This window comes from Chlamydotis macqueenii, chromosome 8 (genome assembly GCF_036417535.1).
Source record: "Chlamydotis macqueenii isolate bChlMac1 chromosome 8, bChlMac1.mat, whole genome shotgun sequence".
NCBI lineage: Eukaryota > Metazoa > Chordata > Aves > Otidiformes > Otididae > Chlamydotis > Chlamydotis macqueenii.
Window position 1 is genome coordinate 31,481,362 of NC_141563.1, and position 23,588 is coordinate 31,504,949.

Consider the following 23,588-nt stretch of genomic DNA (forward strand, 5'->3'; position numbering starts at 1 on the left):
AAGGAAAATGATTATATTTTTGTTCTCCTGTTTTTATTTTTTTTTAGTTCAAGCCAAAATGTGGTTTCTACCTTGAACTAGTAGCTTCTGAGCTAGTTCAGTGCAATCTGCAAAGGCTTTTAGATGCAAACATACCTTTTCTGTGGAAAAGGCATTTCCACAGAATATACTATATAAAGTATTATTTAGTGTTACTACTAATTAATATTTAAATATTGACATTCTCCAGTGAAAACTCAGATACTTGCAGATTGTCCCACATTCAAAAATGTTTAATTACTAAATTACACTTTGTGTATGAATTCCCAGGGAGAACTAATAGCACCTTGATCACCTATTTCCTTTGTCACACAAGTTTCCACCTGAAGGTGTGTTTGTGGACAATTAGAAAGCTTGCTAAAAAGCTTTTGAGCCTAGGTAACAGTGAAACAATAGTTTAATTGGTTTCTCAAGATCACAGATTAATCTAATACATTATACACCATTGAGACCATTTGGTGCTTTTTCTTTGGACAAGGTTGGACTTTCACTTTCCCTCTTGTGATTGCGTTGCAGTCTTAAGTAGGTACAGGGAGAGCAGACTGGTCAAACACCTGCAGAAGAAAAGGAGGATTGATTAGGATTAGCAGAAGGGAGAACAATGATTGTGACAACTCCAAAGTTACGATACAGAGGAAATAAGGTACTGAAACTTTGTTCAACCTACTGACAGATGTGGGAGCTGCATGTGGTAAAAGGGTATTTGTAAGAAATGAAACTGTAGTATTTTGGTAGGCTTGTATGAAACCCTGGTTAGTCTTCCATGTTTTTCTATGGTTTGAAAGGCCTTCGGTGACTTTAAAAAGACACTTATTTAGCCACCGACCAGCCCATTGATGTGTGATTTTTTTTCCAACTTACTGGGCACTACTGATGAAATCTGTCTTCATTGAGATTGGTGGCAAAATTCCTACCGATCGCCATACAGTCAGAATTTCTCTTCTCTTATCTGGTTATTTGTGTGTAAAGGTACTACATTAGTTCTGCACTTGGCTGAGGAAATACAGGAATTTTGCATAAAAATCAGTGGAAGTTTTGTCAGGATGAAGGCTGCATAATTGACTCTATTGACTCTGTGTGTGTAATAGACTTTTTTTACTGAGTTCTGCCTGTAAGTAGGTCACAGTGAATGAAAATAAAATATGCATTTCACTTTGTGACAGTATGATGCATTTATAAGTAATCTAGTGGGTTTTTTTAACTAATTCTTGAGGTTTTTCTTTCATCCTGATGCCCGTGTAGATGCACATGGGGAAAAAAAGCACCAGTATGCTAATTCTGAGGTGAGATGTTTTGTATGTGCTGTCTTCCAAGTACTGCTGTGCATGACCTAGAAATGCTAGCAGTAAATGCTGTATCGTGGAGCAGAGTTGTTAAACTTGTTTATATCTAATCTTTAGATGCTATCAGGCTTAGGCTAGAAAAAGTAATCTGTTTTATGCTGTACTTTAACATTTGGTATATGTTATATAAACACATGTAATCTCTTCACAACAAAGTAAATATTATAGAAACTCTAAATTACAAAATTTATTCTCTATTTGGGAAATTAATAGAGGCTGAGAGCATTTAATGTAGTTGCATTTCGTTTGCCTCTGTATCCTCACAGAATAGAACTTTTTAAAATCCCAGTCACATCTGACTTGGTAGTTTGGGAAGTTCAGAGATAAGGGACTGTTTTAGGAGCTGTAAAACATCATTTTTCTGAATTACAGAAATTCCCCAGTAGAAGCAATGATTCTTGTCTTTAGTACTTTTTTCATTCTGTAATTTTCTCCTTGGTAGAATAATTGCTTTTCTTTCTTTGTATCTCCTCTAAGAAAGAGTTCAGAATTTTTTTTTTTTTTTTTAGTAAAGTGAGTGTTAAAATACTTTATGATTAAGCTCAACCAGACAGATACAGATACAGTCTTTGAAAGTATTATTATCATATTAAATCTCTCTGTAATGCAATTACATACTTTTCAGGTGTGCTTCTGTGAACTAGTCATAAATAGGACTGTGATTGTGTTAAGTACCCTGTGGTTGTCTCAGGCGTGCCCGAGATGTCACAATGAATTATACAGCTACCTTTTGAAGGATGCACCATAGACACAGAGCAGCGAAAGGTTAAGCATATGGGAATGAATTGTAGTCTAGCTCATAAATAATAGTTCTACTGGAAGAATGTAACAGTAGCTTAACTGACATAATCATGGTAAATTTGCAGTTTTTCAGCCATTAATGATTCCAGCCTCTTGCATACAGCAGTGAATGTATCACTGTATCTGCATTTAGCTGGTTCTGTATGCAAATGTTCACTCAGTAAAAACTGAGTTAGTGATTCTGACGCTTAAAATAGAGAAAACACAGGGACTGTTACTGTTCTCTTAACTGCAGACAGTATTCATGTTTTGTGGATACTGAATGGCCTAGTACAATTTGAATTTCAACTGACAAGGTAACTGTCGCATTAACCCGTCAGACTAAGAGCCACAGTGAATATTCATATAGTCTGCTAGGCTCCTCTATTTAATTTATTTTTCTAATTAGCATAAAAAATGTGACGTGTATAAACAACTGAAGTAACACCTTTATGTTTTTTAAATAGCAGGTATTTGTCATGTTGATGTCTCAGTGTTTCTTATTTGTCTTTTGTAATATTGTTATTCTAGAGCAGCTTAGGAGAAAGTAACTTGTTTCTCTCTCTTGCCCCCTTCCCTTCTTCTCTTTCTAAAAGTTTTGTGTCAAGAGGGACCAGATGCCATCCCTCCATTTTTGTACAGTCACAGATACTAGTGAAATTCCTTGGTCTTGATAATAATTGCCTTATCCCAAATCTGTTGGCAGAAATAGACTCTGGAGTAGCTTTCGCATAGCATTAGAGGCGGGGGGAAATTATCTTCAAAATGGAGCCTGATCAAATCATGAAAAAAAATTGAGTGATTTCAGGGTACTTGAGACAGAAACTTGGGACTAACGAGCAAAGCGTTCTTGTCCCTTGTCTGCTGAAGAGAGGCTCCAGCATTTGCTGATGCAGAGTGGATATTATGTAGTTTGCATCTCAGACTATTTAGCTGAAAAGATATTAGAGCTTTTTCTTTGGCCAAAGTTGCCCTCTTTAAATGAAACGGCTCTGATATCTAGCTTTCCCTACAGATGGGTGGATAATGATCTCCAACCATTGTGTGTAGATTTTTCCCATAAATTGTTTCTGAGTGTGTTGGCTAATCTCTTTTTTGAATGTTCCCATTGATTTTATTTTTTTTTTTTTTTTATCAGTGATCTTTTGGCAGCTGTTCAGTTCTAAATTGCTTTTACCATTAGGGAGCTTTTACATGCACCTAATCCCACAGCAGCCATTTTGATGACATTTAATGTAACTTTTCTTGCAGCTTGCTTTACTGAAAACTGCATTCTGCTGTTTTCTCCGTGGTTTTCTTAAAAGAGTGCATGGAGGAGAGCCAGAAGGATCTGCTGTTGATGATAGACGGTCTGGAAGTTAAACCAGTGTCCTGAACAGAGTGTGCTTACAAGGTTACAATGCTGGGTGTTCCCGTGCCGTGAAAAGACTGCTTACTGCAGTGTTCCTGGGTTTGTCATGGCTGAGACTTTGTCTTAGTAGCACAGGGTTAATGAGATTCATGTGTTCTACCTAAGGGTTGATCATGCTTTGCCCTAAGTTTGCAATGTCTACTATATGAGGGAAAAAATACCACTTTTTTCCTTCTGCTGAACCCTAGCAGAAAGAGCTATAAGAAAAGGGGTATTGGAGGCATAGAAACTTTGAAAGTTTAGTTTATTTAAGGACATGCGAAAGTCAGTTCATTTTTTGGCCATGTTGCTTGGTTTCTAGGTCTTCCCTGTTGCTGTAAGCGTTCTCTATCCTGTTAGTGCTTCATATACAAGTCTTAATGTCATAACCTTTATTAATGGGCTGCTGTATATTGAGTGATACAGTGACCTCTTTTTGCTGGCAGTATGAAAGGTCATAGGAAGTCTGTTGCAATACAAGGATTAATTCAGTGGTCTGCATCTTAAATTGTTCCTTTTTGAGTTTAAATAAACATGGGCAAAATACTTGAACACAGGATTTTTGTATCTCATGAATTACTTACAAGCTCCTCAGTGGCTTGTACCCCAGTTCCCTAGTTCTTTGGGACTGGGAGCAAACCCAAGAAACCTTACACACATTGAAATATGTTAACCGGTGCCACTTTGAACACACGTTTCAAGTACTGATACACTTGAAGTGCTAATAGATTAATGACACAGGCAACTCTATCTGTTTAATGTTCAATGGTAACTTGTCTGAGAAGCATAAACTAGATTAACATGTCTGTCAGGACTAGGCAAAGGGGCCTGTTCCTGGTAAGCAGAACCAAAGAAGCTAATAAGCATTAAAATTACTGTCAGAGGAAATGATGTCTGATGCTAATTGACTAATTCAGTAATTGAAATTGGTGTTAAAGTGTAAGATATGCTGTGAAAAAAAGAACAGGGTGTTTGTGTTTGCACATGTGGACATAACGTGAAAAGAAAAATCATGATTTGCACATTGCAAAATATACTTGGCTTAACGCAGTCTTCTGGGCAGGGTTCGTAGGGCTTCTGTCCCTTCATCCTGTCTAGTTTCACTGCATTGTGAACCTGTCCTCAGCACCTACTTCACCTTTTCAGTTAAAATACAGAGAACTAGTAGGAAGAACCTGTGTAAGTTAGAAGTTCTTTCTAATGAGGTTTTGAGAGCATTACACATGGCAAAATCCAGCTTTTTGGTACTTGCTGCAGTTCCTGTGGGGAAGTTATTTGCCTGCTGTTCCAAGTAACATGTAAGTACCACAACTTCTTCCCATAGGCTTCCTTTGTGCATATGAGAGCACTTTCCCTTACGTGCAGTTTTCATTTGTGCAGGTTAATGGTATCATTACCAAAATAACCGTAGCAATTGATCACGCTTTACTATTTTAAAAGAACAATGAATATGGATTGACTTGTAGTATCTGGGTAAAAATGTATTTTCTAAAAAACTGCCTAGATTTCAAGCTAGGCTTTTACTTTTATATTGTGTGTAATGGACGTCTTGCCCCACTACCTTGTGAGGCAACCTTATCAGTTAGACTTGGAGCAAGTTTCTGTATTAAGAAGACATTCTTATGTATTTCTCACAAACACATACATTGTCAGTTCTTTCCTGATAGTTTTGTTAACTGGACATAATTAGTGTGTATATACTGAAGTAAACAATGCAATATGTTTATCTTTGTATTTGATAGGGTTTTCCTTGGGGAGCCTCAGAAAAATCTCCAGCTTCCTCCTCCTGCGGGCAGGTGGGCATAAGGGAGAGGTTCTTCTGTGGATTTCTGATTCTCCTTTCCTCATCCCTTCTTCTGGCCAATGAAATACCCCTTATAGGAATGGATGTGTGAAAAAGTAATGAGTAACTTCCTAAAGGAGTATTCATTTAAGATATTTGGAAGACCTGTGGTGGTTTTGAGTGCGGATGGGTTTGAGCTGCAGAATTCCAAAGAATAAGAGCAACGGAAACATAAGAGTGACAAAGGGAACAGTGAAAACAAAGCGTTTTGAGGCTGGAGAGTACATTTCAGTGTAATAACTTGCAGATATTTCCTGTGAACTCTGTAACAAATAGGTCAGTTAGGAATCTTAGTTCTCTGATTCATAATAGGTGCTAGCTTAGTTAAGCTTTCCTTGCTTTTTAGCAGGCTTCCTGTTTCTTTTAAATACCTTCCACTTGAATGACGAACTAGAAACAATTGTCAATAACTATTCTAAATCTGTGTATGGGTCAGTTTGTTTAGTCTATTTAATGCCTGTGGATTTTTATCTTCTTTCTTCACCTGGAGTCTGCTGACTCAGTCCGCTCCTGTGTTTTTTAAACACTCGTGGAGCAGAGCAAGGAACTTTTTCAAACAAGTAAAGGTGGCACGTTTGTACTAGGGGCAGGGGGGTAGCAAAGCAGTATCAGGGAAAAAGAAGGCGATGATAGTCCTTAGTCTGTTTTGATCCGTTCTTCATCTTCCTTCTCCAGCTACTCTTCTCTTTGTGTCCCCCGAGTCCTGAAGCCATCCACTGCCTCCTTTAATCATTGCTTAATATCTTGCTTTCTTAACTATCGCCATCTGCAATTGAGAAGCATAATAATCGTCCTTTGTCATTACTTTCTGACTTAGATTCTTAGTTAAAACTGTATGGTGGTCTGTTGCAGAAGTATGAAAATATTGCTCTGTGTGTTGTCATTAACATACAATTCAGGTCCTATTCAGTTTTAGGGTAGGAATGTCTTGATTTTTAAAAATGTTTATTATATATTTCAGATTATTCTTTGTGCTTCATTATTCACACTGGTGACCTGTTAGAGTTGGTGTTTGTCCTGTCTTATGAATCCATACCTGAAAGGCTAACATATTCAAAGTTACTATGTCCACACTGAAGTAGAATTACTGGATAATTTCTTACAGGTTAAACAGTTTCTTTTAACTAAGAAAATTTAAAAATTACTGTAATAAATTAAGTGAGGAATGTCTGTGCAAACTCTATTCTCATGTGTGCCCCTAAAGACTGACAAGGGACAGATAATCACAAATAGCAATAATGCAGAACTTTTTTATTTTTTTTTTAATTTGACACATATAGTACAGAGTCAGAATAAAATTTCTATCAAAGCACAAAAGCTTTTTGCACACATGATTATTTAAAACATCTTTCCAGTCCTATGAAGTAGATTGACACAATGTTACAGAGCTGTAACCACGGAAGAACAAACAGGATATTAAGACAACTGTGGAATTACGTCCTTGGTGACTTAACAAAGATAGTATGGTTTAATTTTGATATTTAGTGAGGACATCCGATCTTTTTGCTTATGGCTTTTAGTATGCTGCATGTAATTTAACACTATCTTTTGCATGTTTTTTCAGCTCGAGATGCAGATGAGAGAGAGAAGTGGATTCATGCTTTAGAGGACACCATTCTCCGCCATACTCTCCAGCTTCAGGCAAGTTTCACTTTCACATTTAACTTGTTTTACTTTCTTTTTTTTCAAAGCAATGAAATACAATAGCATGACTGCTACTATCAAACATATCATGTGTAACATCTGGCTGTTCTATGGCCTGTACAGTTATGGTATGATCAGTATAGCTACCTGAGATTAGGTTTGAGTGGGTTTTTTTGTTACTATTTTCTTGTATTACCATCATGAAAAGTCAGTGTGTGACTTCTTTTTAGTAACTCATATTTTTAATTGGTGGTTCCAGACTGATTGTTGCACATCTAGTTCTTTTGGGGTTTTTTTTGTTAAACTGGGAGTTAGTCCTTTTTGGGTCAAGCAGAGTGAGAGAATAAGACATCTGGAAGCCTGTTGTGTGCTTGTAGTCCACCTAATTTTGAAATTAAAATGAGACAGCAGCATTGAACCTCTTTCTGGATGACAAAATGGTAAATAGCTTATGTTTGAATGCACTGTGTAAGCTGGATACTGGTCATTTTCTGGTTCTGAAAACAGATAGCTGGACTGAGGCTGGTTCTTAGCACTAGTTACCAAGATCAGTTCCTGCCAGTGTTCTAGACTTGGACACGTCTATGAGACTTGCGAATACTTTAATTTGCCCTGGAGAGAAACCCAAACTCTTCATGAAAGGGATTTTCTCATACTTGGTTTGTACCACAAAGGTGTCTGATGATAGTGTAGAAATCTTAAACCAGGTATTCATTATTTGTGTTGAATAAAGGTTTGGTATACTTCCGGAGTATGGCAAGAGAATTAGGTCTCTTGACTGACGCTATTTAAAGAAAGATACATTAAAATCTCTGGTATCACAGAAGGAGAAGCAGTTTATAAAGACTGATTTAGATTACATTTGCCCAATCTAAAGAGTTAAAACAAGCCTGAATTCATCCCGTCCAACTGTAGACACTTGTGCTGTCTCAGTTAATTTACCTTAATTTCCTGCTAACCAGTGGTTTTCAAACTTTTTTTATTTACTAAAGACCACTACAAATTTTCCAGGGGATTGCAGATCCCTGGATAAAAATTCAAGTTTGACAATCAGCTTTGTATCCCTGGTAACATGTCACGGATATTTTAGGAGTAATCTCTCCATCTGGACACAGTAGCTGACCACAGACTGACAAACTCTGCTCTGCAGCGAGTGTGAGGAGACAGAGATTAACTAGGCGACACCATGCAGGCTTAGAAGAGCTGAGCTGCCTCTCAAGGGGTGCCTCTTTCCCCATCCTCAGCTTGGAGAGAGAAAGTGGATAGGTGAACGTAAGCAGTCCTATTTAGGGTCTGAAATGAAGTAAAAGGGATCTGTGCAGTTTTGTCCACCTGGAAGACTTTTTATGGCTTGGAGGTACAGACTACAGAAATGAAACACTGGAATATACTGCAGTTTTATCAAAATGTACACTTCCACGCTTTCTAGAAGTGGTGATTGTAGTTTTATTGGCAGACATCGATTGCAGGACTGCAGCTAATAGTGGAACTGTTCCCCATTACAGAACCTGTTCATGTTCCAGGAGTTTTTCAAATAAGTGAGGTGTATTTAGATTTAAAAAAAAAATAATAATTTATTAGTAATGTTTGAGGGAATAATTAAAAATCTAGAACCTGGTTACTAACAAACTTATCCTCATCCCTCTGAAGTATGTTCAGCATTGAACATAATACCTCGTGGGCCACCGCTGTGTGCTCACCATTCATTGTCAAGAACCTCCTTCAATGTGCTGGTCATGCAAGCTTCTTGTTTTGGAGGCCCTTATTTTTAGCCTGGCTGTTCACTTACACCCCAACTCAGGACCTGTCAGGCTCGCCATCTGCGCTGGCAGGAGCTGCTGAGCACGTCCCGGTTTAGCAGTGGGACAGGACTCTACCTCCTTGCAAAAATGTGTCTTTCGAGAGTTCGGAAGAGCAGCCTCGGGTCCTCGTCCCCCGCAGGACGCCCACCCCTCTCCGGACGGGGCCGTGCGGAGCCCGGGCTGAAGTCACGGCGGCTGCCCCGAGCACCGGCTGCCTCTCCAAGCAGAACCCCCCCGGGTTTGACCCCCGCCCGGGTCCTGTGGGGCATTGTGAGCGCGCTCTCGACTGGCCTGAAGCCGCCGGTGGCCCCGAAGGGGCCTCGCCCCCTCCCCAGAGCCGCTTTTGTCTCAGTGCCGGGACGCGCGGCGCTAGGCCCGGCCTGGCTCCCCTCACCGCCGGGCAGGCTGCCCCCGCCTCCCCGAGCTCCCGCTGACCGCCATTCTCCAGAGGGAGGGGCGCGCCCCGCCCGCCCAGCCAATCGGCGGCCGCCTTACTCGTGATGCGAACGGCGGGGCCGTGGTCGCAGCCCGCGGGGTGCCCTTCCCCGCCCCGCCGCTGCCTGCTCCCCCCGCCGGAGGCGGCGCTGACGGGGCCCGGCGGGCGGCCCGCCGGCCCCGCACGCCTCACAGCGCCGCACCGCACCGCGCGGAGGAATGGCCGGTGTGAGTACGGGGGGGTTAAAGGGGAGGGTGGTGTCTGGGCTGCCGGGGCCGCTCTGCCCGCTGCACCGCCCGGGGCAGCCCCGGGGAATGGGCGGCGGAGATGGGCGTTAGGCAGCACCCCCGGGGGGAGCCTCCGGGAGCGGCTGTACCGGCGAGTTTCCGTGCGCCCTGCCTGCCTGGAGGGATGGGTGCTTTCATCCGGTTACAAGAGCCCGTTGTACACAGGCACGCCTTGGCTTCGGTTGGCGTTTAAAACAAAACGCCGCTTCATGCGCTGGATGTGCTTTTACTTGCTTTTTACTGGGACGGGAAAGTGGAACGAGTTCTTTGCGGGGATTATTGGCTCAGCGGGTGGGGGTTTGAGCGCTGTAGCAGAGATTATTTTCTGTAAGGGTCTTTTCTTGGGTTCTCAGTTTTGTCGCAAACGGAAACATGCAGTTACATATCATACAGAACCTTTATGCCTCTGGTTTTGTCCAAAATTTATATTATTTATTTATTTATTTATTTATTTTCGGATTTTCATGCCACTTTCAGTCTGCCCGTTCTGGTACGGGAGTGTTCGAGTTTGGAAAGTTAGACTTTGATGAAGTTTTCTTCATAGTGTCAAACATAGATCTGTTAGACATGAGAAAGTATGCTGAAACCCAACAAGGTAGTTCTTGTGTTGTGTGGACCAAATCAGAAAGGATAAGGAATTAATGTGAGGTGGAGAGGTGAAGTCGTGGCTGGGTGTTGTCTAGTCTGATTAGTCTTGCTGATTTTATTTTTGCCTGCATGTCCTACTGTGTTGTCCTTCAGTCTTTATAATGGAAGTGTTTTAGAAACACTTAAAAATGATTAAACACACTTCCTTCCCCCCTCACCCCGCCCCACCGTGTGACAAACCTAAACTTGCAAGAATGAGCGACAGTCAAGGCGCCGAGGAAGAACTGAGTCATAAATATACAGAATGAGTAAAGGGATCCTAGCTGTCCAGAGGGCTGACAGTTAGTAATGTTGTATTCAAATGAAACAAGAATAGGGAGGAAACATTTCACCTGTAATCTAATTTCTCTGAGTTTTGAAACTGACATCTGTTGTTCTGCTTGCTGTGTTTTTGTGTGTTCTTTTGTTAAAGGCATTGCTAAAAATATGCATAGTTCTTCTAGTATTAGCTTTGTCTATTGAAAAGTCCTTGAACAGTAGATGGTGCGATAGTATTGGAAGTACCATTCTGAACCCACCAGTGTTTTTCCCCTTACCCCTCCCAAGATGGTACTGTTGTGGTGTTGCCAGGTCAGCGGCTTTGCAGTGGCAGCACATCAGTTGCTTCATACCCACAAGAGATAAGGGGAAGGGGGGTGTGTGGGGTGAAGGTGTATTGTGGCTTCAGTTTCTTGATTGTCTGGGCAGAGGTAGGAAGGTGATAAGTTATCTCAAATTTTCTGTTGTTCCTCACCAGCATCTTGTGTCAACCAGCAATCCCATTCAGAAAGGAAGTACTTCTAGTCGTCTTCTTCAACATAAATGTCCTGCTTTCCTCGTCTGTCTTTCAAGTGGCACCCAAGTGCTATGTGTACTTTTTTGGCTCTGGCATTCTCCCATGTGAAAACCCCTTGAAGATAACTCGCGTCTTTTAGGACCACGGTAACTTTCTCCTTTGATCTGGAAAGTGCAAGACTACTGTTAAAATATGAATCTACCTAAAAACCACCAGTAACTATACTCTTATGCCTAAAGCGAATTTGGTAAAAAACAGAATAAATTTTAAAATTCTAAGTGGCTGAGTGTGTGCATATATTCTGGTAGTGTTGATATCCTGTCTGTAGAAGTCTTGCTCACCCTGAATTGAAGGAATGAGCTAAGCTTTTTTTTTTCTTTTTTTTTTTTTCCCCCTCCTTTTATTTTTCCCCTCCCCCTCCTCCTTCCTCCTGTTAGCTGAAGCTTTCACACCCATTCTTACCTTAAAACCCATATCTTGAAATGGACTTTTCTCCTCTGCCATTCTAGTGCTGCTAGACCATCTTGGTAAGTGGATTAAAATGGCAACTAAAGAGGCTGTTGAGAGTTGCATACAAGACAATTAACTTCCAACTTGATTTAAAAAAGAAATTAAAATACAAAGTTGAAACTTGCATATTCTACAAATAAGATGTCTTTCATGCTTTCCGAGTAGGTATGACAGCGTTAATCCACATTAGAGAGTCTTTAAATACTTACAGGCTACAAAGGATTTCCTACCCAAACTTAGGAAAACCCTTCAGGTAATGCCCCGAACTACTTCAGCCTCTAACTGGACTCACTGTGGAGACAGAGAAACTGAAATTACTGTCAGTACAAAGGTGGGCCATAGAAGTGGAAGGCATTAAAAAAAAAAAAGAATTGCTGTATAGCTTGATATCTCTGTAATTTAAACAAGATATTTGCTTCATAACTAGGAAATAGTAGGGAAAGAAAACTGTATTGGAACAAGTGGATCTGGGATGGTTGCTGTGAAGGGTGATACAATGGATTAAATACTAAGAGTTACACCATGGCTTCACCAACATTTAACAAGTTGGTACTGCTGCTGGAAGCAGTCCTGTCTCGCTTCTCCAAGCAAAAGGGAAGAGGCAGTGTGGCAAGAGGATCTGAATGTGGAACTGAATTCAGAACTGACCCAAATTAAAACAACTTTTCCTGCTGCCCTTCCTTTCCAAGTTTAGTTTTAACCTGAGTTAGTTTCCACATTCAGTTGATTATGTGGCAAAGTAAATATTTGTGCTGACTCAAAAGAAAGAGCAGAGTAAGGGTGAGAATAAACAACAGGGGAACTGATTTGTTTCTTGTTTGGTCATGCTGGTGTAAAGTTCGTGAAACTGTGTTGCTAGTAGCAGTTCTCTTAGCATCAGGTTAACCGAGATTTTTGATGACCTTTCTAAAGTTGCAAACAAGAACAAAAGGTAAAGTAAAACTTTCCAAAATGTTTATTTTAAGTATATTATATTGTTACTTACTGGCTTTCCAACACTGCTTCTAGTGTGAGCCAAGAATGCTTGCATAAAACATGGAACAAGTTCTTTTAGATTAAGAGTATTTCCAATAGAGATGTGTGTCAGGTGCTGGTGGAAGGGCATAGAATTAACGGGCACGCTGCGCTTTTTCAGACTTCGCTAACAAAGTAATCATGATGGTGAAAAAGCTTGTTAGTGCATGTGCATTACCTACATCCATAATAAGTTATCTAGGTAAATTAATGGAGCTGTAGGATTTACTTGGTATTTGTGAGGTTTCAGAATTGTAACCTGTGTTTTAAAGACATAATTTTACATAGTATTTAAATACTTCTGTTTTTTTAACTCTATTTTCCTGGAAGATATGATAATATCTATAGCTACACAGTCTTTGCTAAGCGTTTAGTGTTTTGCAAAGCAGAAATACTACTTTTTTTTAAGTGCAATATTTTTACTGTTTGGAAGGCTTGTATCCCTTCTGGGACTCATACGTTTGTTTTAAACTTATTTTGAGTCATTTACTTTCTGAACTTTAAATATTGCTTAAAATCTAGCAGAGGAAAAAAATGTGGTTGTCCTTGCCACAAATAAGAAGACAAGAAGGTACCATTGTTTAGTGGCTTACTAGTTTGTCTCATTTTGCTTCAGTTTTCTATCAGTGGTTCTTACAGGCAGTGTCCTGCTCCACAAAATCAAACATGCTGAAGGCAGGAGATACGTTTCTGATGCTGTATTGTGGATGGAGGGAAAACACCCTTATTGACTTCTTTAAGTTAACTTCCACAAGATTTTTTTATTGGACTTGGAATCCTAATTAGATGAATAATATAGCATAAGTATCTTCAAAAAAGATAAGAAAGTCTGCTCTGTACAGCTTTCTCTTTTCCTCCCCGAATAAAGCTACCCTTCAAGGCCAGCTCTTGTCAAGTCTACTGTTTATCTTTTTCTGTTTCCCTGCCTTCATTACTGTTCGTTTTCCACCGAGGTCATTATTGTAATGCTTTTCTTTTGAGAAAGACAATTGAATTTTTCTGGTATGCTGCTTCTGAGGATGATGCAATCTTTTAATCCCACCCTCGTTTGAAATAACTAGTTTAAATTGGCCTGGAATTACTTCTCAGCATGGACAAGTTTTGAATACAAATGTAGTAGTGATATCCATGACTTCTCATTTCGAGGACAAGGAAACAGCAACTCCTTTAGTGCTAGCAGTTCTGTAACGGAAATAAGGCTCATAATACATATTTTTAGTTGGTTTATATTTTGTTGTCACACTTCTGTTTACCCCCCCGCCCCCCCAAAAAAAAGGGACATATATGAAGGGAATAATTTTGCAAGACTCCTAGCATGACAGTTCTCTGCTCAACCCCAGGCCAGCATTTAGACCCTTTCCTAGGTTTTAACCATCCAGTGTGCTCGCTCCAGGTTAGTGGGTATCATGCAGATCACACTGGGAGACTGCTAATTGGGGAGGTCACTGTACTGCTGTGCTCCCCTTTCTCCTTGCTACCTACAAACATTAGGAGCTGCATATGCCCTGTAGAATCCGGTCTTTAAGCTTTTGATTTGTTCTGAAGGGAACATCCTGTAAGTTGTAGGAGGGAGGGAGGGATGAGGGAAAGAATGCTGTGTTACTTTTTTCTCTTTTCTCCAAATATATTTGCTTTGGGAGGTGATGGGCAGACTAGAAGTTATATAATTTGCTTGCTTCTGCAGCTATTTAATCTGGTAGTATAACTGTTAATTCCTTAAAACCTACGTGAACACAGAGTAGTCGTTGTTTGAGGGAAATGAAATATGCTTACCAATAGATCCAATGATTCAATGGAAAACTAGGTTATTTTACTTTGGATTGGCACTGACAGTAAGAAAGAGTCAGTGTGTTTCTGAAGATCTAAAATAGTCTGGGCTCCTATTCTTTTTGTTGTAATTTGAGGATACTTATTTTAGAATCACAGCATAACTTCAGCTGGAGAAGACCTCTGGAAGTCACCTGGTCCAAGCCCCTTCTCATTGTGAGAGAGTCTACGTTACATCAAGTTGTCTAGGCTCAAACCCAGTTGAGTTTTGAACTCTGCCCGCCAAGGGTGGAGTTTCAACAGTATCTCCAGGCAACCTCTTTTGTCAGTTTATGAATAGGTGAGCAGCATATAATATAAGTTTCTCATAAAAATTTGATTGCTAGTTTAAATGTGCAGGTTCCTGGTTACATGTTTAACAAGCTGTTAAATGCCATTCTGTGGACTCTGCTCAGCTGTTTCTTTTGGTGCCTCATTTCCTACACAGCAGGGGAGGGAAGAAAGGGAAAGAAAGAGAAAGGGTCCCTTTTTTCTTCTATTGTGTCTTTGGGTGACCAGATAATGAAGAAACAATAATTTGTTATGCAAATCCTCACTTGGATTTTTTTTTTTTAACTTTCCAATTATCTTTTGGTTTTCAATTTTAAAACAATGTGAGAACTCACTTAACTTGTGACGTTACCAAATTTCATCTAAACTGTCTTTATACAAACCAAGAGCAAAACAGTGAAGTGCTACGGCTTTAAGTTCCTGTGCTTCTTTTTAAGATTATTTTTGTTTCTGTGCTGTGTCAGCTTGACACTATACTTGTTTTTATGGCTTTGTCTTTACGTTGATTGAAGTTTTAAATTTCTAATAGAACTTTTTGGGTCACAGTTTTCACTCTGTATTTGATGTGAATGTCTGCTCTGTTGTAATGCTAAATGTTTTAATCAGCTTTTCCCTCAGTGCTGAGAAGCTGAAATTTAAGAATGGCATTTTATCTTCAAGCCACCACTAGAAATACCGGCTTGTTACATATTAGTAGTCATAGACTGATGACTGAAATAAAAATCAGTGTTTTGATGCGGCATACAGAAAACTTGCACCGTAAACTATGTTTCTGTGTATGGTTCAGCAGAAATTTTCTGTATAGCTCATGCAATTTTGGTACGTGAAAGAAGATCTGGAGAATTTTTTTAACTGAGCGTGCTAGACCATTTCTGAAATGATGGTGTTGGCTGCTAGCTGTATAGAGGATTCTGTTTTCAACAAGGAACTAGAATACTAATTTCGTGTAGTTTCAGATCTAGTTTCGGTGTAATGTAAGCTTGACTGGTTTGAGGGAGTGTGGGAAGTTTCTTGGTTGGGAGGACTCTTCCTTCTGCCTGTTAGTTTCGTTTTGATAACTTGTTACCCTGGGTGTTTCTTGTCTTTTCTTAATTTCTTGGCATAGTCAAAATGGTTGCTTTCTTCTCTTCTCCTCCTTCGTCTTTGTTTCAAAATACTATTTCTAAATTTGTCGGGTATGGACTATCTGATACAGGGTGAAGGTTTTTTTTTTTGGTTGTTTTTTTTTTTTAATGCTGGTTTACAAACTAATCTGTATGGATAGATTTACTCATGTAGAACTGTTGTCAAGAGATGAGTGTTAGTCTGTAGCACAGTTTAAGATTTGGCAAATGAGAAAAGAATAATATCTTCTACAGTCAGTAGATGGCTTTGTGTTGTAGGATGTGCGTGGTGCTGTGCTTGAGAGGTGGAAGAGCAAGTCATTGCTCTATTGCGCGCAAGTGTTCACGCCTCTAAAGAGCCATCAATAGAGTTCTTAATATGATGGTCCATTATCATACAAAAAGAAAAGAAACTGTATTGGCAGAGCAAACAATGTCAAAGAAAACATAATGCTAGTAGGGAATTTTACAAATATGGATTGCTTGTTTTCCCCTCTTTTTTTCTTTCTTTTTTTTTTTTTCCCCCCCACTGGTTGATCTTTACACATTCAGACTCTTGAGATTCCCAGCAGTCGAAACAGCACAGTTAATGGTTTCCTGAGAATTTGAAGTGAAGATGTCATATTTTAGATCAATGTAAATAATGGGTGAAAGTATTTAGGCTAGTTGGAAAGTCTTGTTGCTGCTGTGGTACTCTCAGGATTGTGTTTCTGTTATATCTGATGTTTGCTTCTTTATACTTTACGGGGTTTTTCCTCCTACGTATTTAACATTGTACAATTTTTTTTGAGCTGAGAGTGCTTCAGTATGTTTTGCAGTTTCATTTGCATTAAAGGTATTATATAAATAAACCTCAAATGTGTTTATGTAGCATATGTGCATGGAGTCAGAAGTAGTCCGTTTCAAGAATCCTCTCTTTTCTTTCCTGTAATTAAAGATATGGTAGTCTGTTCAGGTCTTTAAATAGATGGTTTATCAGTTTAAAGGTAGGGATCATGTTATATGCAGAAGTGTGCTTTGAGTCTTACCTTATTAAGGGAAACAAATTTGCAAGCAAGAAAATGTAAAGATAATCATTCTCGCGGCACTGATACTTTGTCCTCGTTGACATACGTGCAACAAAGTGTAAGAAATCAAATACAGTGACAAGGATGCAAATCATTATAGCTGTGAAGGAACTAGGGCAACCAGGAATAATAATTTTGAATATTTCAGCTCAAAGGTGGGTCAATATTTAAAAGAGTTTTAGCACTTCTTAGTTCAGTTCTTAGCTAAGAACTTGTGAGTTGAGCAGTGTTGTCTGAAGTGTGAAGAGTGCAGTCATCCAGTTGGGTATGGTTTTGTCTTTCATAACATCATAAGATTCTATGATTCTATAAGATGGTCTTCAGAAAGACTTAAATTGTCCTTTATGTTTTCCAAAGAAACTTTAATTAGTGTAATTTAAGGGGATTTGTTCAGTCATAAGTAATGAAATACCCTGGCATGTGATGATTATACCCTACCGAAAATGTGTAGCAATGTACTGTTACTTATTTAGCTGCAAATAGAAGACAAATGTGTTCATCTGTGTGCCTATGTTTGCACATGGCAGGATGAGAGGCAAGGGAGTGTTTTATCAGTCAGTTGGCAGACAAAACCATGTTTTTGTTATCTTTTTTTCCCCTCCTCTGAAACTCTAATCATATATTTGATTTTTGTTTCTTTATATCTAGGGTCTGGATTCAGGATTTGTTCCCAGTGTTCATGATTTTGACAAGAAACTCACGGAGGCTGATGCTTACCTACAAATCTTGATAGACCAATTGAAGGTATGGTAACTAACAGGTATATTTACTGTACTGGAGTCTGCTTGTCGGTGTGGATTTCAAGGTCTGATTGAAAGGAAGCTCAACAGAGGGAGAGAGTCAAGTTTTACGCTTGGCACGTTGTCCAGTTGAAGATGTCGCTGCTCACTGCGGGGGGGTTGGCCTAGATGATCTTTAAAGGTCCCTTCCAACCCAAACCATTCTGTGGTTCTGGTAAATGGAGAGAGAGCTCATCTGGCTGAGCTGACTGGGAACTGCAGAAAACATGCCTTTTGTTAGATATGAAGTCTGCTGATGACAGAATTTTATTTTCTGTTTTTCCCTAGCTTAGGGTAATATATAAGTTCTAGCTACTTCTGAAATAAAGAGATTTCTACTACAAGTATTAAAATTAGAAATTATAAGCTAAGGGCTGAAATAAGCTGAAAATTACTTTCTCTTAGAACGGATTTTGAGATTATTAAAATAGAGTTAGAAAATTAGAATAACTCAAACATGTTATAAATGATTTACAATAGCTGAAACGTTATTTTGTATATATAGCTTCATGGAAATGACAGAGATGGCTTAAGTTTATTTTTAAAACATAATTAAATCATTGTATTTCTTATAGCATTTTAGACTTTCTCTTGAGAAAATTTTGTCAAGTAATATGTAACTACAGTTGCAGATATTTTCAGACTTTGTTGCAGTAGTGGTAGATAATCTGTTCTTTGTCCTTGACTGAAAAACATTCTTTTACAATTTGTACATGTGTTTTAAGAGTAGGTAGGAAGGTGAGGAATGATGAGGTCAAATCTCTCAGTACTTCCCTTATTGAGAAAAACAGTTTTTGTTGCTGGTTAGGACACTTTTTTCCCCATGACTCAGCAGGTTAAAATTGCTATTAAGATTGCTTCAGTTCTGCTGACTTGATTTTTTTTTTTTTTTTTTTTTTCCTGATATAATGGTCAAGTATTGCACGTGGGATATTCAGCAAAAATTCAGTTGTAGGGGAGGGCAGAGAGGGGGAAGAGCATACCCACAAAAATGCAGGTAGGCAAAAGAGATGCAAACGAAATTCAAAGCTAAACTGCAAAGACTTGATCAGGAGTTAGCTGTTTCCCGTTCCAGAGCCATCTAACATACTTCACTGAAGGAAGGTATTTAAATCTTTACGCCTTCTAGTTGTTCTTTCAGGCCAACTGAGGGGAGAGGCTATAGGAATTAGTTAATAATGAAAGCAGAGATCAAGACTACCGGGTTTTTTTTTTTCAGAACCAGAAATCGGCCCTCAAGGGAAAGGGAACACATGAGCAGGTTTTAGGCAGGCAGTTGAGTGAAGAACTGTGGCTCACCTACGAAAAATTACAGCCTCTTTTCTGAGCAAGGGTGGATGTGATGAGCTTTTGAGCATTACCCTTAATCTTTTTTCTTCCTTGAACAACTTTTAGTTAGTGATGATTTTTATGCGCACCTTTGCTCCTGGAGGCAACTTTCAACTGTTTCAGCTCAGCTAGTGTTAAATACATGTGCAAGCTTTTTAGTAAGAATTTGTTTCACTTTGCTTGGCTGCATCTTATTCTACTTTTAAAAAAGTAAATAGAAGTTAATGCTGGGAAATCACTACATATCTTTGCAAAAGAAGTGCTTACAAATCTTACCTTAATAACAAGGTACCTGAAAGCGCTGATACAGATTGAGGCATTCTGAGGTGTTCTGATGAGTGTCACTTTTATCACTTAACCTCACCTTTTTGTTCAAACCATGGTAGAACCGTGCCAGACTGAGCTGTGGAACTAGCCGGGATCTGAGATCTTGCAGGATGGGATAATGTCAGAAATGAGAGTTACAAATTTGTTATATCGCAAATGCTGTAAAGAAATACTAGGCAAAAATGCTTTGGGTCATAATACCAAGACTGTATAACTTAAGTACTTATTAAATGTTTTTGGTTTTGAAATGTTGATTTTTCTGGCTGATATTACATGAAAAAATAACACTTTCAGTATTTTCACACGCATCTCTTTCTCCTAGCTCTTTGATGAAAAACTCCAGAACTGCAAAGATGATGAACAGAGAAAAGCAAGTACATTTTGTCTTAAATGTTGCTCATTTTGCTTAGTCAGATGGTTTTGTTTATCAATTTGCTATAGTCTATAGAAATTTAAAGTACAGTTCAAATTTGTCAAGTTGTCAAAATCATTTAAAGCTATTTGAATAAATGATAACATTATTTGTGTTGTGAATAGGTTGCAAACAGAATCTTTAGTAATCCTGAGTGTCATGAAATTAAAAAAAGGTTTCAATCTGTAGGAAATGATTACTCCTCTATTATCCAACTGTCAAAAACATTTATAACTTAAATTTGCTATTTTTAATTCTTTAATAAGGATGACTGTTTAGTGTTTGTAGGAACAGCAAAGCTATTCTGAAGGAAAAAAATAAATACAAAGCATTTTGTATTTCACATATTCAGTCCGCAGCCTGTGTGGTTCTGTGACTGGCATGCCACGTGTTGGAAGTCTGAGAATACTGTAATTCAGTCACTTTCAGTGAGGATGCCAAAAATGTAACTTGCTATGTGGGGAACACACCTTTTTTAGCGAGGTTGTAATTTGCTTGAGTGTTGTGTATTTTTTTGCATCCCTTCCTATTCCGTTTGATGAGTTTATTATTGAGGAGTTGCTTTTGTTTTCAGCTAATGCAGTCATTTCAGTATCATGAAGTAGTGGTGTATTTCTTTCTAGTTCCCTCCCGCCCACTAATTTCACTTGATGTTCTTTTGGTGTTTGGGTCAGTTTTGAAAACAGTTTGCTTTCTGTGATTAGTTTCCTTCTTTATAATGGTTGTGACCTTTCATGTGTTGCCCATCTTGTTTGATGTGTTATGTGGCGTCTTAGGGACTTCACAAGTGATGGTCTTTCTGGAGTTCTTTTCCATGTACAGGTTTTAAAGTCACTTTTTAGTGCAAACGTTCTCTGTGTAAGCGTGTAGACAACTGATCAAAAGAGATCTAAGGATTTTGTATTTCTCCTTCGGTGCATCTTACTGGGGAGAGTTCTCCTTCAATTTTGACCTCTCTCCAGATGCTACTTTGCCGATCAGGCAGTACTTTTCCCTGTGACAGTGCTTGTAATCCCTGGAGACTTTCAGCATGTTATGCTGATTTCTTTCTTTATCTTTGCAAGGCACCTATGGAACAGACAGATTGACTTTCTAGAGCAAGCAGGAGGCTTAGAAGAGGTCAGCTTCCTCTGGTTTTAAATCTTGATGAGTGTTGTTATTACTATAGATTCCATTTATTCTCTATTAAAAATGAAACAGAGTTGGCACAGCACTTTCTTGATGGTGTCTCTTCCTGTACCGAAGCAGCAGAGGGGGTTTTTGATACTGTATTTAGCAGTTTTCCTATTTGTTTCTGGAAGTATGGTTCAGCTATCAGACTATGAACCGAGTGGAATCTGCAGGATACTTCCATCCAACACATAGTTTTCTCCTCCTAGGAAACAAAATTTGGTTATTTGAGTGTTTCATGCTTCCCAGCTAGCTGAGTGCTGTTTTCTGCAACTGTTTTATGCCCAGGCGTTCAAAACCTGAGCTATTATTTTTGCAAGTGTACAGAACATTGGATAAGCTGTTTTTTAGTTACAGGATATTTGGTCTTTTGAAGATAATGCTATAGGGCATAGGTGTTCTGAGATGCTTCCCGATCTCTTAGATATCTTTTTTTCTGAGACGTGATAGAAGATGACAATGCAGATGCAGACTTGATGAATTTTGAAGAATGAGAAATATTGTGATTATCATAAATTTCCTGTGTTACGTTGCAGAAGTACAACTAGCTTTGCAGAAGTACAACTAGCACTGTGTAGTGGGATCATACTGTCTTGCAACCATACTATAGCAGTGCTGCCACTTTTGCTGAATCTGCTGATGGCGTACAATGTATGTATCCAGTTATGTAGGAAGTAAAGGAAGGTGCGTGGTCTGAGGGTACTGGCATGTCAAGGTGAAGACAAGATAGGACCATGCTTTCTTACAGTGTTAGCAATATTATTGGTGAGAACTCACAGTAAAATTCTCTGTTGGGTTTTGTGAAACTATCTTGGCCACATGTGTCAGGGAGAATAAAATTGTACGCATTCAAAAGCATCAGAACAGCAGAGAGGTGTATATTTGGCAGGCTGGAACGGAGCTGACATTACTTAACAAGATTTTGGAGGGAAGTGTAGCCTGCTTAAGCTGTTTGGTTAGCAACGAGTACTTTTTGTGAAGTAAATCCAAGGCTGAGCACATGGATTGAGATTGCACCATACCCATTCTGACCATGAGTCGGCTACCCCTACGTGCCTCTGCTGCCTCTCTTTGCTGGACAAGCTGGTCCTTCGTAGTCACATGGTTGTTGGATGAGGCAAAAATAATGTTTAATGAAATAAAATTAGCTTTCTGTTGGATCACCGGTGGCTTTGTAGAAAATCAGATGTCAAGGAGATGCGACAAGCAGCAAGTAGATGGAGTAGTTTCAGCAGCAGCCTGTGGTTTGATTAGATTTGGTACAGCATGTGGCTGCGTTCTGCAAATGTGAGTCTGCAGGAAATTGATATTTCATTTTAAAATATGTGTATTCATTACCTTAAACTAGGGAAACAGTCTCATTGAAATGTTTTCTTCGTCAGTCTTCAGAGCAGGGATGTTGAAGAGAGAAAATTATTGCAACTTATAGTAGTAAATTATATTCTTTGATTTTATTTTTATTGGTAATAATTTTTATCTTCAATGTACCTCTTTTTATCTGCTTATGATTTTCCTTACAATTTTTTATTTTCTAAATTATCTGTATTACTTTAATGCAAGTTTAAGCAAAAGATAATAAGAATAAAGTTACAAGGATTGTATCAGTGTGTATGCACAGCAGTGTAGTTCTGTACAACTGATGAGATGAGATACTGGCATTCTCCTCACTGCTCCTCCAAACCAACCACTCTTGTAAGCGTGCTGGTTTTGTTGCTACTGATCATTGGCTTGTTTTTCTCTCCCCACTGTCATGTCTATAGTGTGTTTGTATAAGATCTTACAAGGGCAGAGTTCACAAACTTTATTTTGTGGCTGCTTACGTCACCATTCTAGAATAACACATTGCTCGTGAAAATCCGGGCACTTCTGTATCAGTGTTTGCTTAGCCCTAAGGAACAGGGCCGGTGGTCTTTAGGACGGTCTTCCCAGAGACTGAGCCTGTCTGACTTGCCTACCTTGTTCTCATTATTTTGTGTACGTCTGAAGAAGATAATATTCCAGTTCCATGTGTTATATTCTTGCAAGGTAGCAATACAGCCCAAATGTGAAAAGTATTGGATTAATGTGTGCTGTTACTGCTTAAGTTGGCCAACTCACAAAGAATTCATTTCCATAGGGGAAAAAATTATAATTGTATAATTTGTGGGTAGGCCTTGGAAGCCAGGTGTTTTTCTCATCTCAGATCATCTGTGTGATCTTGGACAAGTTACCCTTTTGTCTATACCTGTTTTTAAGAATAACAATGTCTTAATTAGTCTATTGCTTGGAAAATTACACGTGAGTAGGGGGAAAACAGTGTGACTGAATTACATTACATGACCTGACATCACTTTCAGATTTTCAGCAAAGATGATACCAGCAGAGGGAATGAGATATCAGTTTATTTGTTGTGTAAATACTGTAGAACGTGTTGGGAAAAAAAGCAGATAAAGAATAAAGCTGCTGATGGCTGCCTAGAGTTGGCTATAAAGCTTTGAGACTGAATGATTTATTTCAGCTGCGTAATCTTTCATCTGACAAGATCCGTATGTTTGGGTACATTGCCTATTCTATTTTGATGCTAAAAGGCTCAAAACTTCACTGCTGTCATTATATTTAAAATGCTTTTTTCAGGATGTGTTGATAAAGTTTGGACTGAAAGTATACTAGAGACATGCAAAACAAACAAAACCAAAACAAAGGCATTTTAGCTGTTGACATATTTCTCTGCTACCAGCAGAAGTGAATCTAATACAGCTTTGTGATAGCATCCCTGATACGCGTGGTCCAGTGGAAAAGGCCGAGGCTGGGTGC

General features: G+C 39.0%; 1 protein-coding gene and 1 long non-coding RNA gene across 3 annotated transcripts in view; both read left to right on the forward strand.

Moving 5' to 3' along the window:
• Nucleotides 1-23,588, forward strand: part of OSBPL9 (oxysterol binding protein like 9) — a 62,616-nt gene that overhangs the window by 18,641 nt on the left and 20,387 nt on the right. For both annotated transcript variants that reach the window (XM_086753852.1, XM_086753853.1), the window contains exons 4-6: nucleotides 6,960-7,036; nucleotides 17,427-17,522; nucleotides 19,536-19,583. In XM_086753852.1, coding sequence (XP_086609978.1) covers nucleotides 6,960-7,036; nucleotides 17,427-17,522; nucleotides 19,536-19,583 — 221 coding nt within the window. The remainder of the gene's footprint in view (nucleotides 1-6,959; nucleotides 7,037-17,426; nucleotides 17,523-19,535; nucleotides 19,584-23,588) is intronic.
• LOC147599988 (uncharacterized) lies at nucleotides 9,412-11,265 on the forward strand. The gene is made up of 2 exons (XR_015259245.1): nucleotides 9,412-9,504; nucleotides 10,949-11,265. It is a non-coding gene; the product is annotated as an uncharacterized LOC147599988 (long non-coding RNA).